We start from the raw sequence: 18,229 nt of genomic DNA, 5'->3' as shown, positions 1-18,229 counted from the left end.
ACAAGGGCTCGGGATGCCTGGGTGGCTCAGTTGGTTAAGCAGCTGCCTTCGGCTCGGGTTATGATCCCAGCGTCCTGGGATCGAGTCCCACATCGGGCTCCTTGCTTGGCGGGGAGCCTGCTTCTCCCTCTGCCTCTGCCTGCCATTCTGTCTGCCTGTGCTCGCTCTCTCTCCCTCTCTCTCTGACAAATAAATAAAATTTAAAAAAAAAAAAAAAATACAAGGGCCAGAAGGAACAAGTTAAATAATGTCACAAAGAAATCAGACAAATCCAGAACCCAGACCATCTAAGACAACTGGCCTAGACTCTTCAAAAAATGTATCAATGTTACGGGTATAAAAGTTGGTAATGTGACTGTTTTATACACAATATTATGGAACCTTCTTGCATATGATAATGATATTATGGATATAATGCAGCATACTTTAAAGTCTTAGGAGGAGCATATTAAATATTTATGGCTGGAATGTCATAATGTCTATAACTTACTTTCCAATTGCTGAGATAAAAAAAAAGAATGTGTGTGGGAATGTATTTATACAGAGAGTTAAAACAAATATGGCAAACACTAGTTATTCAATCTAGGTGATGAGTGTTCACTGCATTGTCAACTTGGTTATATCCTCAAAATTTTTCTTAGTAAGAAGTTTGGGAAACCATGCACTATAAAACTAAAGTAGGTACAGAGATATAGATCTGGAAAACAAGAAAAGAAACTACAGAAAAGAACTGAAATACATATGACAGTATTCATTAAACGAAGTAAAGGATGTTTTCTTTAATTGCATGGACATTAATTTGCCATGCATTAAGAACATAAATTAAAAGGATATATTGTTACTCTATATAAAAATAAACTCCAGATATACTGAACAAATTAAATGTAAAATAATGTTTTTGAATAAACTGGAAAACATTTGCATAGCCTTGAGACTGGATAATAGTCCTTTTTATTCAGGATAGGAAATTTGGAAGTCATAATGAACAGAACAGATATGTTACCTACCACAACAAAAACTTTTAAGATTTGATGTAAAATGCCACAGACAAAGGAGACACTGAGGAAATATTTAAGACTTTTAACAAAAGAATAAAAGATCTGAATATTTAAAAGACTGTAACAGACTGATGGGAAGATAAAACAGCCCAATTAAAAGATGGGAAAGGAACAACAACATGTAATTTGCAGAAGAGGATATGCTAACTTCATTAATGAATTTAAATACTCTGAACCTCAATAGAATAAAAACTCCAGGAAGGCAGGGTCTTTTTCTTTTGGGTTCACTGACGTTTCCATAGATTACAAAAGCAGGAACATGCTAAAAGCTTTCAGAAAACATTCGCTAGCTGTTGGTCAGATGGATAGGTGGATGGAAAAGTGCAAATTAAAACCAAAAAAGCACAATTCTTCACCTATCTAAATGACAATAATTAACAAGGCTGTTACATTCAATGCTGGAAAAGGGAAAATAATGTCTTGATTAAAAACACACCAGGGGTGCCTGGGTAGCTCAGTGGGTGAAAGCCTCTGCCTTCGGCTCAGGTCATGATCTCAGGGTCCTGGGATCGAGCCCCGCATCGGGCTCTCTGCTCAGCAGGGAGCCTGCTTCCCTTCCTCTTTCTTTACCTGCCTCTCTGCCTACTTGTGATCTCTGTCAAATAAATAAAATCTTTAAAAAAAAACCAAAAAACAAAAAAACACCCAATCCTTAATTGAACACTGGGAGGAATCTATTCCACAGATTAGAAGCACCAGAATTCCAAGTATAATAAGTACATGGAGATCAGCATTCTTCGTAATGGCATAAAATTGTAGACAACATGAATGACCCTGACTTGTGAAAAGTTTATTACATCATGGTATATATCAATAATGTGGGATACATATGGCTATCAAAAGGATGTGAGAGCTGTCATTATTGATGTTGAAGAATGAATGTTCTGTGAAAAAAAGTAAGCTGCAAAGTGTTTTACTAGTGTGTTTAATATGGGCAAACATAAAATCTAATCTGAGTACCTACATAAATGAACATGGAGTAAAATGTGGAAGGATACATATCAAACTTAGCACCAGTTACTGCAGAGCAACAGGAGTAGAGAGGCAAGATACTATTAGATTAAACCTGTTCAATTACTTGAATCTTCCGACTTTGAAACTAAAGTTAAGATAGATAGCACCAGGGGCGCCTGGGTGGTGCAGGCAGCTGACTGACTGACTCTTGATTTTGGCTCAGGTCATGATCCCAGGGTCATGGGATTGAGCCCTGTGTTGGTCTGCAATCAGTGGGGAGTCCACCTGAGGATTTCTCTCCCTGTCCCTCTGCCCCCCACCCCAATCCCTCTCAAAAAAAAAAATCTTAAAAAAAAAAAAAAAAAAAAAAAAAGATAGCACCAGGGTTTCTTATGATGGATAGTAAAAGATGTGGCATTCATTGTAATTTAACAGAGAAAGGCTATTGGCCAATCCCTAATTTCTAAATGTCAATAATAGTGTTTTGATATATAGGATAAAAATATGTATCACATGCAGTACTGGATAGGAGATGACCCAGAGATGATCGAAGAAAAAGCCTCTGGCCAAACACTGGGTTCTTGTTTCATCTCTGTTTGTAACTTTCTTATCTAAGATACATCATTTAACTCTCCAAGGCTCAGTCTCTTCACCTGAATTGGGGCCAGATAATCTTTAAGGTTAAAGGGCTAAAACATTCTGGTTTAGTATCTTTCCTTACATTAGGAGAAGAAGAGAAGAAAACAAACACAACAAAATGCACAAACAGAAAACTTATTTGGTTTTATATAAAGTTCAAAAGCAAGAAATTGAGGTTTATCGGTTAAAAATTTGATTTCCAAGATTAAACACTAAATTATCTGAGATTTCTTTTATTAAATATAGACTGATTCTCAAGATCGTTACTTTTTAAAAATTTTTTATTTATTATTATTTTTAAAGATTTTATTTATTTATTTGACAGAAAGAGATCACAAATAGGCAGAAAGGCAGGCAGAGAGAGAGAGAGAGGGAGAAGCAGGCATCCTGCTGAGCAGAGAGCCGGATGCGGGTCTTGATCCCAGGACCCTGAGATCATGAACCCGAGCCAAAGGCAGAGGCCCTAACCTACTGAGCCACCCAGGTACCCCTGATCTTTACTTTTTTAAAAAAAGATTTTATTTATGTATTTGAGAGACAGTACTCGTGCATGCACAAGCAGGGGGAGGGGCAGAGGGAGAGGAAGAAGCAGATGCCCTGCTGATCATGATCTGAGCCACAGGCAGATGCTTAACTGACTGAGCCATCCAGGTGCCCTTTATTTCTTTTAAAGAAAAAAAAAAAAAAATCAACTTTTTTTTTTTTTTTTTGCATGAGGGGAAAAAAATGTGAATGATTAGCATGGAAAATAGATATTTGGACATTCTTAATAAAACCTTCTGTCAGACATAAATGAAATAATACAAATGTATCAAAAAGATGACTAAGTACTCCTGGATTTGAAAACACAGTAGTTAATTATAAGCATTAAAACTATTTTAAAGCAGTCTTTGACATTAGATGAAAAGCATAGAGAGAAAATGCTGTCTACCTGAATGAATGAGCAAGTGAGGGAAAACAACAGAACTCTGAGAACTAATGATTTAGCCAATGACATGTCTCCATATAAGCTTCAGTAAAAAACTAACCTCAAAATCTGGTACAAATTACAAACAATAACAATTATATTACCATCTAATTCAATCTCTGTATTTGAAAAAGAATAGCAGTCAAAGTTATTGGTATAGGAGGGTGATTTCAACAAGAAAATACTAAAAAGCATTTCTACTTAAAACGACAAAACTTCAAGTTGCTTTATTTTCAAATGTTCTATTTTAATGAGAATCATACTAATCGAGCTTTAAGATGGATTTATGGATGTTGAAAGGTAGTGATAATTACTGTAGATTATAATCTCAGAGCTAAAGATCTAGAAGAATACTTATTTACTCGGTGAGATTAGAGTGCATAGCATTATAGACAAGTACTTTCTGTGCTTAGTGCACTTATTAGATGCATGACCCTGTGCAAGTTAACTTCTCCAAACTTTAGTTTGCTCATCAATAAAATTAGGATAATAAAGTACCTAACTGTAGGGGTTTTGATTTAAATGAGAGAATATATGTGAGAACACTCAAACATTTAAAAAAAAAATTACCTAAAATACTCTAGAGATAGAAATATATATTTTTAGTCATTGGAGACAGAGATGGGGGGCTGGGAGGAAGAGAGAGCACACAAGCAGGGGAGAGGAGCAGGAGAGAGAGGGAGAAGCAAGCACCCCACTGAGCTGGGGGCCTGATGCAGGGCTCAATCCCAGGACCCCAAGATCATGATCTGAGCTGACGGCAGACACTCAACCATCTGAGCCACCCAGGTGCCCCTAGAGATATAAATATTTTAAGCAAACAGGTACCTTCAGCAATTATATTCTAGACCATTAAGCCAAAAGAAAAGAAAACGTGTTTATCTTAATTCCTATTATGAAGTTATAAATGTTATCAGAAAATAACTGTTTAAGGAAATTCATTTTATCCTTACTCTAATTAGTAAAGCACAAAGGTAGTACTTTTGACACCAACATAATATGGATTTTTATGGCAATAACGTATCAGTATGGAGTAACCCACAATCCTTTTTTTGATCCTCTCCGACTTAAAGGCCAAACAATTACAATATGAGTAGAACAGGTTGGCACGGGGAGCCAAAGAACAATGAAAAACTAACACACACTAAAGATTAAACACAGGTCCTATTGGCTTTAATTAACTGGATAGGATACTTTGCTAAAAATAGCATGCATCTCTTTAATCTTAACATATATCTCTGGGAGAAATAAATTAAACTCCCAAACTACAAAAGTAGATTCAGTCAGGATTCCAAAGAAGTTCACTTTATTTTTATTTTGGTAATCTTACCTGAAAATGTATTTGCTAAACTCAGTGGACTGCGATGGGCTTCAATGAATATATACATACCACCCCCCATCTACCATATTACTTTAATAAGGAACTACTCATATCTATCTGTATATTATATACCTAGGAGTAGCAAATGAAATGCCTAGACTGAATCCCCATTATTTCAGAAGCATAATAGTTATACAGAAAGACAGGACAACCCAACCTTCAAGTATTTCAAAGTATCAGGTTAACAAATAATCCATCTTCTTTGCTTAAGTTACAAAGAGACAGATTTTCATGCAATATAAAATAGAATTAATTTATTCAGAACTGAATTTGGCTTATAACCTTCTTGGAGGACACTATGCCAAACTGAAAGAATAACTGTATCTTTTATTCAGTAAGCTTGAGAAATTTATCCCAAGGAAATGACTGGAGGAGATGTGCAAAAAGATATATGTATTGTTTATAACAGCAAAAAATACTGAAAGCAACCTAGATATTATTTAGCTATGAATAGTTTTCAATTAATAACTTAAGATAATGAGAAAATGCTCCAGGTAAAATACTAGTCAGAGAAAAGGTATACAAAATGATTTAATGGTGCCAATTCTGTCCTCCTAAGAAAACATGTCTGTATAAAAATTATTGGAAAAGTAATTATGAAAGCAATTAGAATTACATCATAATTTATCAGTTGATTATACCCACATGTAGTGGTACTGTAGATACTTTCTGTTCCAAATTTTAATTCATGCACACACATTATTTTAATCATATGTTTAATAGTCATCTATCAGGAATATAATAAAAGGGACTGCTATACTTGAAGAGTAAATTGAACTATATGCCAACGTTCCTTCTCCAAGATTCTACAACTTCAAGAAAACTTTCTGTAACTAATTTAAAAATCAATAAGCCAGTGCCAAGAACAGAAAATCTACAGTTAAATTTTTAAAGGACTGAGAGCCAAGAAAGGCATTAATTTCTGAAGCAGTATCAATATCCTCTGGCCAGTAGCTCTTTTCTTAGATAGAAAAATAGGTAGTGAACCTAAACAAGCTGTGGCAAACAAAAGCAAAAACCAAAAAATTGCAGAATGAATCTGCAATTGCTAAAAGAAGAAGGATGAGGGAGAGGATAAGAAGGAATGAAGGCCTCACCCTTATTTTTTTTTTTTTTCCAAAAAAGCTGCTGCTTCGATGGATGATACAATCTGTATTAGTGATTAATGCCTACGATCACAAAAGCTACCTAGCATTTTCATATCTGGTAGGACAACAAACCAGAGAAGGTGAGATGCCATAAAGAAAATCTTTCTTTAAAAAGAATATCATATTTTATCAATTCAGTTAACATCAAAATTAAGTGAGCTTTGGTAGGTAAACTACAATATCAATTTTCATCTAAGAAAGGGGAAAAAAACATGAAATACAGAGCTAATACACACCAATGGCTCAGATTTACAAAAATATTATATATTATCACCATGTATTTCAAATATTAATTCATTTTAAGTCAACTAAGACATTTCATGAAATAAATATCATATATATCAGAAATCTCTAATTCAAAAATCAAGACCAAAAAAATTTCCCTTGCGGTAATTCAAGGTAGCCATTTGTTACAAAAGAAAGAAACCATAGAATATCATATTTTTTTTTTACCAGAGATAAGAATGCATAATAGAAAATACCATGTAATAGGATATGATAACTAACATTTAGATAAGAATATATTCCTATAACTGCAAAACAAAAAGAAGATACCAAAATGTAAATTACTCAAAATACCCAGATAAATCAGTAAGGCATTTCTATTTCACAATATTTACCTATTTTTATGTATAGGAATATATGTAAATATTTGTATATGTTTACATATAGATATGTTAGTGTGTGTATATATCATACCATCTTTCTTGAGAGTTATATGGCACCCAAAAGATAGTTAAAATGAAATATTTATGGTATTTTTCCTGCATTTAGAATACATATGACTTGAAATGAATGCTCAGTGGTATAGAAAGATCAAGAGAACACAAGTTACAGCACCTGGTCAAAATATACAGTTTATTTTTCTTTCCTTTATGCTTTTAAAAAGAGATATAGATAAAAAGAGGAAAAGCAAAAATTCTGAAGACGATTTTCCTACCAGTTATAAACAAGGAAAAATCTGTTTTCCCAAGTTACAACTAAAACACACCCAACACAGACACGAAAGAGAGAAAGAAAAAGAGAAAGAAGCTAATGTCCTTTTAGCATTAAATACTTGCTTATTCTAATAGGATTTATTTTATCAGGAAGACCTGCAGAAACTAGCACCTGAAAAGTACTCATGGCTTTCTTATCAGAATATGAAAAAAAACCATAAAAATTTTTAAAAGATTAACAATATGCTAGAAGCAGTTCTAATGTGATCAAAGAATGTACTATGTGTTGTATAACTTCACAAAAACTGTTTTTTTTCCTATTTATTATTATCTAATTCAGAAACCATTTTTAAGGCAATTTTACTTGACCACCACCCATTTCCCATTGTGACAAATGATTCAATATCCAGTATCTTCAACCATTTTTTCAACACTGAAGTATTCAAGACTCACTACTAGATGAATTTATAGAAATGTTACATAAATCAGTATTTCTTTAACAACTATAGCACCTGAAAATTAATAGCCAAATTCTGAAAAACCTGCTCAGTCCTTAAAAACAAAAACAAAAACAAAACCCCCAAATCCCAAAACTTCCTTAAATGTCTCCCTTTAAAAATGACATCTGAAAAATGAATACTCTTAAGACTACACTAATCCATAGGAAACAGAAATATACAGTATTTTAAAAACATTTCTGAAAAGGCAGCATATTCTTCTGTGTGTTGCAACAGACTCTCCAGATCTGCAATCGTGCTGCAGTCATGAATAAACATATTCCTCTGAAGTTCTAAGTATGTGTGTCCATATCAAGGGCATGAGGCATGCACATTAGATTTGAAATGGATTTACATTACCTCCAACCTTAGGGCCACCTGCTGAACCAGGCTTCCTTGCACTGTTGACAGGATTTCCGGATGTTTTAGGTGCAGGAACCTTGAAGGCTGAAGCAGTTGATGATGGCCTATTTCCATCCACTGATTCTTCATCATCAAAGCTTTTATCTACACAAAGCATTAGAAAAATGTATTTTAGGAGAACTAAGCTTTGTTCCATTTTCCATAAGACTCAAAATCAAATAAAACTATATATAAAATCATTATTTTCTAAGATGTAATCCAAAATAAAGCTCCTTTGAATAAGCATTTATATATTGGTTAACACCATATAAAATAACCTAGTATAATTTAAAATTTGACTGGAGTATTATCCTATTTTTTTACCTATATATCAAGTCAAAACATAAAACCAAATATATTAACTCTAAGGATAGTAAAAAGCATTTTCATTTTTTTTTGCTACTCATGAGCATTTTCTGCCAGCTCCTCCCATAGTATATCTTTCAGCACACCCTGCCTTATTCCTTACACCCAGATCCTGCAACTTACAATCACAGATCCGTTTGCAAATCAGTCGCCTCATTCCTCTGAAAGCTCTTAATTTCCCTCACCGTAGGATGCTCCCAATGGTTCACATGGCCAAATACAGTAGATTCGGTACTAATCAAAGATTCTATCAAAAATAGACTGAAACAACCACAGAACCACCACTAAGGTTTGTGCCGGCATTTTTCTTTCTCTTCCCTGCCCTAGGTGCTGTAACAGCCAATCAGCTACAAGGTGACATCATCTTATGGCAGCTACTGCCAGATGAAAGGTAAAAATTCTCCATGTATTTAAAAAATTATCCATGCAGCTATAATCCTTATTCTTTACCTAAATTTCAAAGGCTTTTAATACAAAGGTTTATAAACCTAAATTTGTTTTCTCTTATGTAATTTACATGAAAATTAATACAAATGTAAAATAAGGTTTTATGCAATATTCATTCTGCTGTGGTGCTTATTATTGCATCAGTAAAACATGGAATATCACAGTGCTCATTACTGGCATAAATAGCTCTGTAATCTTACAATCTGCTGTTTATTTAGGGCACAGAAACCAAACCAAACAATTTGCTTTCATAAATGATTCTAAAATATTCTACCCAAAGCTCCTTTCAGAATATTTATTAATGACCACACTAGTATCATCTCCTTGTATAAAATGGAACCCTCCACCTCCCACACACACACAAAAAAAATCGCAAACTGTATGCATTTACTCGTCTGAGAAGATGGTTTACTCTAGGACCCTGCACAAACCAACCACGACAAACAAGATGGGCGAGGCAGAGAAGCAGATTTACCACAGGCTTCAGATCAATGTCAGAATCTTTTCCTCTCAACCTGCTCCCCCTTACCTATGCAAATACCCAAATCAACTAGAATGAAATCAGTACTACAAAGAGATACTTCCAAGTCCAACTACTGAATATATTTTAAAGAAGATATACCAAATAAGTGGTAAGACTTTTATTTGGAAAGAAAGAAAATCAAATAGACACACCAATATAAAGCCATACTCAATTTCAGCAAGTGTTTTCTTTCTTTTTTTTTTTTTAAAGATTTTATTTATTTATTTGACAGAGAGAGATCACAAGCAGGCAGAGAGGCAGGCAGAGAGGAGGAAGCAGGCTCCCTGCTGAGCAGAGCCCGATGCGGGACTCGATCCCAGGACTCCGAGATCATGACCTGAGCCGAAGGTAGCGGCTTAACCCACTGAGCCACCCAGGCGCCCTCTTTTTTCTTAAATAGTACAATTTATAAGAAAAAAGTACCTTCAAGTTAAAGGACATTTTTTCCCCCATTTTTTAGCATATTATTATTAGGGAGCCAGACCAGATCAGTTAAAATCTATGTTCTATATAGGTTTGCTCTGTTAAAAACACTAACACAATCCCAAATAAACTTTTCTGCCACCACCATGTAAAAAAAATATATATATAGCTAAGAGAGACACAGTAGACACACAAATCCACAGAAAGATAGGTACTGAATCACCGAGTAGCCAGAAGTTCCCATGGAAACAGTGTTCTGTTCCTACACACACAAGAAATGAAGAGTACATGTCTCTACCACTTAAAAAAATTTAACTCTTAACACTCCCAAACTACTGGGAAATTAAATTTTAACTTTTTATCAAAATAAGGGAGATGAAAGTATATAAATCATAAGTATGCAGCTCAATGAATTTTCACAAAACAAACATGGCAGTGTAACCAGTCTCTGGACCAAAAGAGCATTATCAGCATCCTATATGCATCCTCACTGACCTCCCCCAAATCAATTTTTCCTATCAGAGCCAACTAACCAGTCTTGACTTCTAACTCCATAATTGGCCCATTCTTGAGCCTTAAATGAAAGGAAACATACAGTATCTACTCTGGTATCTAGGTTCTTCTCACTCAGTACGTTTGAAGATTCACTTTCATTGCTTATAGTTATCCAGTGTACCACAATTTAGCAATATCCATTCTGTTGATGATAGATCTTTGAGTTGTTGCCAGTTTGAAATTATTATAAAATAGTGTTCCTAAGAGGTAAGCAAACAAAGTTAAAGAGTTCTAAGACTTTTAAGCATTATTGTGGAAGTAGGAAACACATTATTTTTGATCGAGTAAGTCAAATATACATATTGTAACCTCTAGGACAAGCAGTACTGGACCAGCCAGAAACCTGGCAGTTTCTTAAAAATGCAAATTCTCCAGCCCCAAGAGAAATCTAATGAGTCAGAAACTCTGGAGATGGGGGCCCAGCATTCTGTGTATTAACAAACCCTCCCAGCAACTCTGATGCATGGTCAAGTTTAAGAGCCACTGCTCAACAGCAGGAGTTGGCAATTTTTTTTTTTTTCTATAAAGGGCTACAGAGTAATTATTTTAGGCTTTGTAAACCATACATGTGGTCTCTCTCTGCAGCTACTCAATTATGCCATTGTAGTGCCAAGGCAGTGATACATGATATGTAAACAAATGGGTGTGGCTGCGTCTCAATAAAATTTTATGTCCATCAGGAGGGTACTGGATTTAGCTTGCAAGGAACAGTTTGCCAATCCCTGCTCTAGAGTAACCACTAAAATAAGAGTAACTGTTTATAGGGATGTCTGGGTGGCTCAATTGGTTAAGCACCTGCCTTTGACTCAGGTCATGATCCCAGGGTCCTGGGATCGAGTCTCATATCAGGCTCCTTGCTAAGCAGGGAGCCTGCTTCTCCCTCTGCCTACTGCTGTGCTTTTCTCTCTGACAAAGAAATAACAATCTTTTTAAAAAAAGAGTAACTGTATACATAAACTACAAGTACAAGATAAATTTTAAAATCTGATTAACTGAAAAGAACCAGGAAGGGGACAAAAAGAAGGACTGAAACAAGTGGAGGAAATAGAAATAGAAGGCAAAGGGGCAAAAATGAAGCCAAATGTATCAGTAACTACCTTAAAAAGTAAATGAACTAAATATTCCAAGTAAAAGACCAATATTGAATTTTAAAAAATAAGTTGCTTAAATGAGGTACACTTTACAAAGTCACATAAAGGTAAAATGATAAACTATGGCAAAAACCAATCAACAGAAAGTAGATGCAGCTATTCTAACTTCAAAGCAGTTTGAAGAAGAATTACTAGAGACAGAGACACTCTTAATAATGATAAAGGGAGTCAATCCAACAGGGAAAAAAAATCAGAACCCTAAATTTTTATGTACCCAGTAACAAAGCTTCGAAAACATAAATCAAAAAAGGACTTATCTACAGAGCAGAAAAAATTCTTACCACTTTCAATAATGTTATATCTTTTCTTGACAAGCTAATTCATAAAATGAATTCATCATCACAAGTCCCCAAATTAAAAATGTTTTATAATTTACAGAGATTATAAATATTCTAGGCTTAAAAATATTTTAATTATAAAATATTCAGACCACATCAATTATATTTCTTATCATACGGCATTTCCTGAAATAATACTTTTAAGAGTGAACTAGAAATTGGACTGAGAGTGAGCAGAAACATTGTCTTATTTATCCTATAACCCCATTACCTAGAAAAATCCCAGGATAAGTATCATAGTTAACCCTCTTCCTGCTTCCCACCTTTGTCCTTTTGAGCTTGTTTTCTACATGATGTCCTGTGTTGAAAAAGTCACCTAACACCATTGCTCAAAATCCTCTTGACTCCATAAAAAGGCCTACCAGTACTTCAGTATCTGCAAGATCTTAGATACCATGTAGTTCTCTCTCCAACGTGATCCAACTTGCTGCTCTCCATCTTTTGCTCCAATGCAGCCCCACCAGTCTCACTGCTGAGACTCCCATGAGAGCCTCTGCAATTTTCCCCTTTGCCTAGAATGCTCTTCCCTCCATAGCCACCCTGTTTACTCACCAACTTCAGATCTTTATTCTACTATCACTGTCTCAGTGACGTCTTCTCTGGATACTGAAATTATAACATTTCCAACATCCTGACACTACTGATCCATCCCTATACCTCCCTGCTTCATTTATCTCCTTAGCACTTATCACCTATATATTTTACCTTGTTTATTATCTGACTCTTCCCACTGAAATGTATTATCTATTAGAGTAAGAAGTTTTGTCTTTTTGGTCCACTGCCATAACTCTGAGATGTGGAACAATGCTTCGAAGGACCCATTTCACAGTAGGGAGACCTTCAGTCTCCAAGTTATTGAAACAAAACTCCAAAGGCAAACAACTATAAACTCTGAATAGAATAGACATTTAAAAAAAAAAAAAAACCCTTCTTTAAAACAATTAAGTATCTGACAAAATGGTAAGAAATGGGGAAAAGAATCAGTACTTTTGAATTTCTATTCTGAAGGCCTCATAAGGCAAAGTGAATAGAATTTGAAACCCACATAAAAAAGATAGAGAGTCTAAAAAAAAAAATAAAGATATAGAGTCTAAAGGAGATTCCTCCCACTGAATGCTGGTATACCAAACGACAATGCTATCAAGGTTAAAGTGAACTGTAAGTAAGCCCTTCTCTTCTTCATCTTCTTCTTCTTCTTCTTCTTTTTTTTTTATTGGCCCTTCTCTTCTTATAGCCTTTCATTCTTCTTCTCAAAAGAAAGCACCAGACAAGTAAATCAAAAGGAGTACTTGATTAAGGTCAACTGCTTGAAAAGTCAAGAGACTCAAGCCCTTGGAACTTAGTAGGCTCACACTAGTAGTATTCCTACTCCCATGCAACAGCCAAGGCAAATGCAAAATTTTCCTGGAATAAAGACTCTGGCCTCATATTATGTGCACGACAGGGAACAAGACACCATAAGCAAGAAAAAGCACTAAAAATCCTAGAATTACCGAGCATAGACTATAAAAGCTTTACTAGACAAGGTTGAAAATAATTTCAGGGATAAGAAAATTTAAAGAGTGACAGATTTTTAAATATTTCTTTATCAGAGAGAGAGAGAGAGAGAGAGAGACGGGGGGCAAGAGTATATGCACATGAGCAGAGGAGGGGCAAAGGGAGAGGGAGAGAGAATCCTCAAGCACGCTTCCTGTTGAACACGGAGACCAATGCAGGGCCCAATCCCGGGACCCTGAGATCACGACTGAGCCAAAATCAGGAGTCAGACATTCAACAGACTAAGCTACCCAGGTGTCCCCCAAAGTTTCAGATTTTTAAAAAAACAACCGAACAGAACTTCTAGAAATATAATAAATGTAATTTAAATTCAGTGGGTAGGCATGACAGATTAGATACAGCTCAAGTGAACTGGAAGATAAATCAGAAAAAAATCACCTGGAATACTTTTAGTAGGTACTTTAATATTAACTGAATAAAAAGGATTAAATATAGAAAGCATGATTATACTGACACCTTTGTTCTTATTCCAATGTTTCAAAAAGAAATTACTATGGTTTGGTGCAGAAAATGAACAAGATGAACTTAGTAAAAAGTGCTAAAGGATAAAAATTAATAAAGAGGCAAGCTGTATGTGTTATGTGTGTGATGGAAATGGAAAAGGAGGAGAGAAAAAGGAGAGTAGCTGGTAAGAGTAGGAGAAAAAGATGGAGATAACAGATGGGGAGGAAGAAGTGATGGTGACAGAATGCAGGAGGAGATGGAAATAAAGAGGGAAATGGAGGAGAAGGGAAGAAGAGAGATGGAGGAAGGGTGTGGGATAGGGCAGATGTTAAGAAATAAAAAGAAGCCCAAGTAGAAGGTATATGAATACCTTTTGTTGCATTCATATAATAATGGCACACTGTTCTCAGCAAGCACTGAGAGATGATTGGCCCATAATCCCTTATCTGCAATGCCTGAAAGCCAGTAAATTCTGAGAGTCCAGCTTTAGCATGTTTTGTCTTTTTTTTTTTTTTTTTTTAAACTCTGGCATAGTTAACATACAGGGTTATATTAGTTTCAGGTGTACTATATAGTGATTCAATAATTCTATCCATTATTCAGTACTCATCCCGATACCTGTATTTTTAATCCCTTCACCTATTACATCCATCCCCCTACTCACCTCCCTTCTGCTAACCATCGGTTTGTTTTCATTGTTAAGAGCATTTCTTGGTTTGTCTTTTTCTTTGTTACTTTGTTGTGTTTCTTAAATTCCACATAGGAGGAAATCATATGACATTTGTCTTTCTCTGACTTATTTCACTTAACATTATACTCTCCAGATCCATCCATGTTGTTGCAAATGGCAACATTTCATTCCTTTTTATGGCTGAGTAATCTTTGTATATTAATGAATGCTAACCCTTTCTTGGATATGTCATTTGCAAATATCTTCTCCCATTCCGTAGGTTGTCTTTTAGTTTTGTTGACTGCTTTGCTCTGCATAAGCTTTTTATTCTGATGTAGTCCCAATTGTTTATTCTTGCTTTTGTTTCCCTTGCCTTAGCAAACATATTGAGAAAAATGTTGCTATGGCCAGTATCACAGAAATTACTGCCTGTGCTCTTCTAGGATTCTTAGGGTTTCAGGTCTCACTTTTAGGCAGGTCCTTATTGCATTTGAGTTTATTTTTGTGTATGGTCTAAGAAAGTGGGCCAGTTTCATTCTTTTGGATGTAGCTGTCCAGTTATCCCAACACCATTTGTTGAAGAGACTTATCTTTTTCCCATTGCATATACCTGCCTCCTTTGTCAAGGATTAATTGACTATAATCATGGATTTCTGGGCTCTCTATTCTGTTCCAGTGATCTATGTTTTGATCACTACAGCTTTATAGTGTATCTTGAAATTTGGGACTGTGATACCTCCAGTTTTGGTCTTCTTTTTCAAGACTGCTTTGACTCTTTAGGGACTTCTGTGGTTCCATACAAATTTTAGGACTGTTTGTTCTAGTTCTATGAAAAATGTTGTTGGTATTTTGAAAGGGACTGCATTAAGTATGTAGATTTCTTTGAAGAGCATAGACATTTTAACAATATTTGTTCTTCCAATCCATGAGCACAGAATATCTTTCCATTTGTTTGTGTCACCTTCAATTTCTTTCATCAATGTTTTATAGTTTTTCAGAGTATAGCTCTTTCACTGCCTTGACTACATTTAATACTAGGTATTTTATTATTTTTGGTGCAACTGTAGATGGGATTATTTTCTTAATTTCTCTTTCTGATGTCTCATTATTAGTGTAGAAAAATGCAGTGGATTTCTGTACAATGATTTTGTGTCCTGTGACTTACTGAATTCATTTGTCACTAGTGCTATGACTGAATTCATTTATCAGTAGTAGTATGACGGAATCTTTCAGGTTTTTATATATAGTATCACGTTATTTTACAAACAGGGAAACTTTAATTTTTTTCTTACCAGTCTAGATGCCTTTTATTTCTTTTTCTTGGACTTCAAGTACTATGTTGAATCAAAATGATAAGAGTAGACATCTTATTCTGGATCTTAAGGGAAAAGCTCTCAGTTTTTCACCATTAAGTCTGATGTTAGCTGTGGATTTTTCATATATGGCTTTTATTATGTTGAAGTATGTTCCTTCTAAACCTACTTTGTTGAGAGTTTTTATCAAAAATGGATGTTGTATCTTGTCAAATGCTTTTTCTGTGTCTACTGAAATGATCATATGGTTTATTTACTTATCTCAGAGAGCATGACCTAGAGTAAGAGCATAAGTAGGGAGAACAGCAATGGGAGAGGGAAAAGCAGGCTCCCAGAAAGCCTGATGTGGGGCTTGATCCCAGGACCCTGAGATCATGACATGAGCCAAAGGCAGACGTTTAAACAACTGAGCCACTTAGGAGCCCCTGATCATATGGTTTTTAAACTCTCTTGTTGATGTGATGTACCATGTTGATTGATTTGTGAATACTGAACCACCCTTAGATCACCCCCACCCTTAGTGGGGCTAAATCCCACTTGATCATGGTAAATGATTTTTAATTTATTGTTGGATTCAATTTGCTAAAATTTTGTTGATTTTTTTTTACATCTATGTTCATTAGAGATACTGGCCCGTAGTTCTCTCTCTCTCTCTCTCTCTCTCTTTTTTTTTGTAGTGTCTTTGTCTGGTTTTGGTATCAGAGTGATGTTGGCTTCATAGAATGGATATGGAAGCTTCCCTCCTCTTCTATTTTTTTGGAATAGTTTGAGAACAGGTTATTAACTTTTCTTTAAATTGTTTTGTCTTTTAAAATTCACTTGGTAGCAAAATCTAAACTGATTTTAACTTAGTTTATGGCAAAACATGAACTGACATGAGGCTATTTATTGTATTTACTTCACTCATTGTGAATTTGCATATATTTAACTGCAAAAATATTAATGTGCTTGATTATAAGGTGAAGCCCCAGACCCAGCTGGAGTTGTTGCATCATACATGGTTTATAACCATTACTTTTCTAAAATCTGACCTATTCAAAATTCCAAAACATAGCTGGTCCCCAAGGTTTCAGATATGAACTGTAAACTTATATTACCATAATGAAATCCCTTCATTTTTTTCTTCTTCCCTTCAAAGGAAAGCCATATATTCAAATGGCTATTCAAACTTTTCAATTCACTTTTATGATTACATATATTCCAAAACCTGAAATTTCTGCTTCTGAATTCACATAAAGGATGAAAAATCCCTCTATTCTAAAATGGCAAACAATAGCTAGGAAAGCTAAAACTTTATACCATATCTCATTTAAAAAATTCATTTTGTGGGGCTTTTCTTCAGTAAACCAACTAGTTCACAAAGAAGAACCCACAACATAAATTTTCATGCACAAATATACTGTTTCATATTAAGTAGCTTCTTATACCACAGTTCCTCTTTTCTCTTGAAGCTATATCCTTCCCTATTCTAATTAAAACAGTGAGTAAGAGGCCTCTGGATTCCTGAATGGTTTTAGTTTTACCTTCTTACGTATCTAACAATGACCACGGTCATATATAACAGATAAATTAGTAACTGAGATTAGGAAACAATAATCACTATAAGTTATAGTACCATAGGTATCTCAGAAAACTGGTTTCAATTGCCTGCACTCCCCATTCTGCTTTTACAATAGAATACTCTCCTTGGCTTTCCTCTGATCTCTAGCTCAGTCTCTTCCTCCTTTATCCAATCAGTAATGCTGAATATCTTCTTTTCTCTGGACTACACACTTTCTAATTGTCTTCATTCATTCTCAACAGTTTAAAACATCTCTACGCTGGGGGCACCTGGGTGGCTCAGTGGGTTAAAGCCTCTGCCTTCAGCTCAGGTCATGATCCCAGAGTCCTGGGATCGAGCCCTGAGTCGGGCTCTCTGCTCAGTGGGGAGCCTGCTTCCCCTTCTCTCTCTCTGCCTGCTTGTGATCTCTGTCTGTCAAATAAATAAAATCTTTAAAAAAAAACAACAAACATCTTTATGCTGACAACTCTCAAATGTTTGTCTTTAGACTATACCATTTTTGACCTATACCATTCCAAACCTAAATATTCAACTGCCCTACTAAATATCTTCAAGATATCTTGAAGGTATCTCTAATCTGACATATGTAACATAACACCTGATCTTGAAGGTATCTCTAATCTGACATATGTAAGGTAACACCAGTACCATCTCCAAACCTCTTCTCTGTTCTCCCTAAGTCTACCTCTATCCCAGTAAACGACATCACCATTGATTTAGCTACTCAAGTTCACAATGTAGGAACCCCATTCCAAGTTCTCTGCCCCACATGGATCATCTATTAATAATTCTTGTTGTATATAACTCCAAGTTATATCTCAAATCTACCTAATTTCTCTTTACTTCTGGTGCCATTCCTAATCTAAGACCAGACCAGTATCTTCTCTGCCTATATTG

At 35.2% G+C, this 18,229-nt stretch overlaps 1 protein-coding gene across 6 annotated transcripts in view; it reads right to left on the bottom strand.

Annotated features, from left to right (window-relative positions):
- Positions 1-18,229, bottom strand: part of LOC111159036 (cytoplasmic linker associated protein 2) — a 180,887-nt gene that overhangs the window by 116,572 nt on the left and 46,086 nt on the right. For 5 of the 6 annotated variants that reach the window (XM_022521400.1, XM_022521403.1, XM_022521401.1 and 2 more), the window contains exon 8: positions 7,943-8,089. In XM_022521400.1, the coding sequence (XP_022377108.1) occupies positions 7,943-8,089 (147 nt within the window). Of the gene's footprint in view, positions 1-7,627; positions 7,631-7,942; positions 8,090-18,229 lie in introns of all 6 variants that reach the window. The other variant, XM_022521405.1, reaches the window with a different exon arrangement.

Source organism: Enhydra lutris, unplaced genomic scaffold (assembly GCF_002288905.1).
Source record: "Enhydra lutris kenyoni isolate GAN:26980312 unplaced genomic scaffold, ASM228890v2 scaffoldscaffold66, whole genome shotgun sequence".
Taxonomy (NCBI): domain Eukaryota; kingdom Metazoa; phylum Chordata; class Mammalia; order Carnivora; family Mustelidae; genus Enhydra; species Enhydra lutris.
The sequence above is the reverse complement of the archived record's forward strand: the minus strand, read 5'-3'. Positions and strand labels throughout refer to the sequence as shown.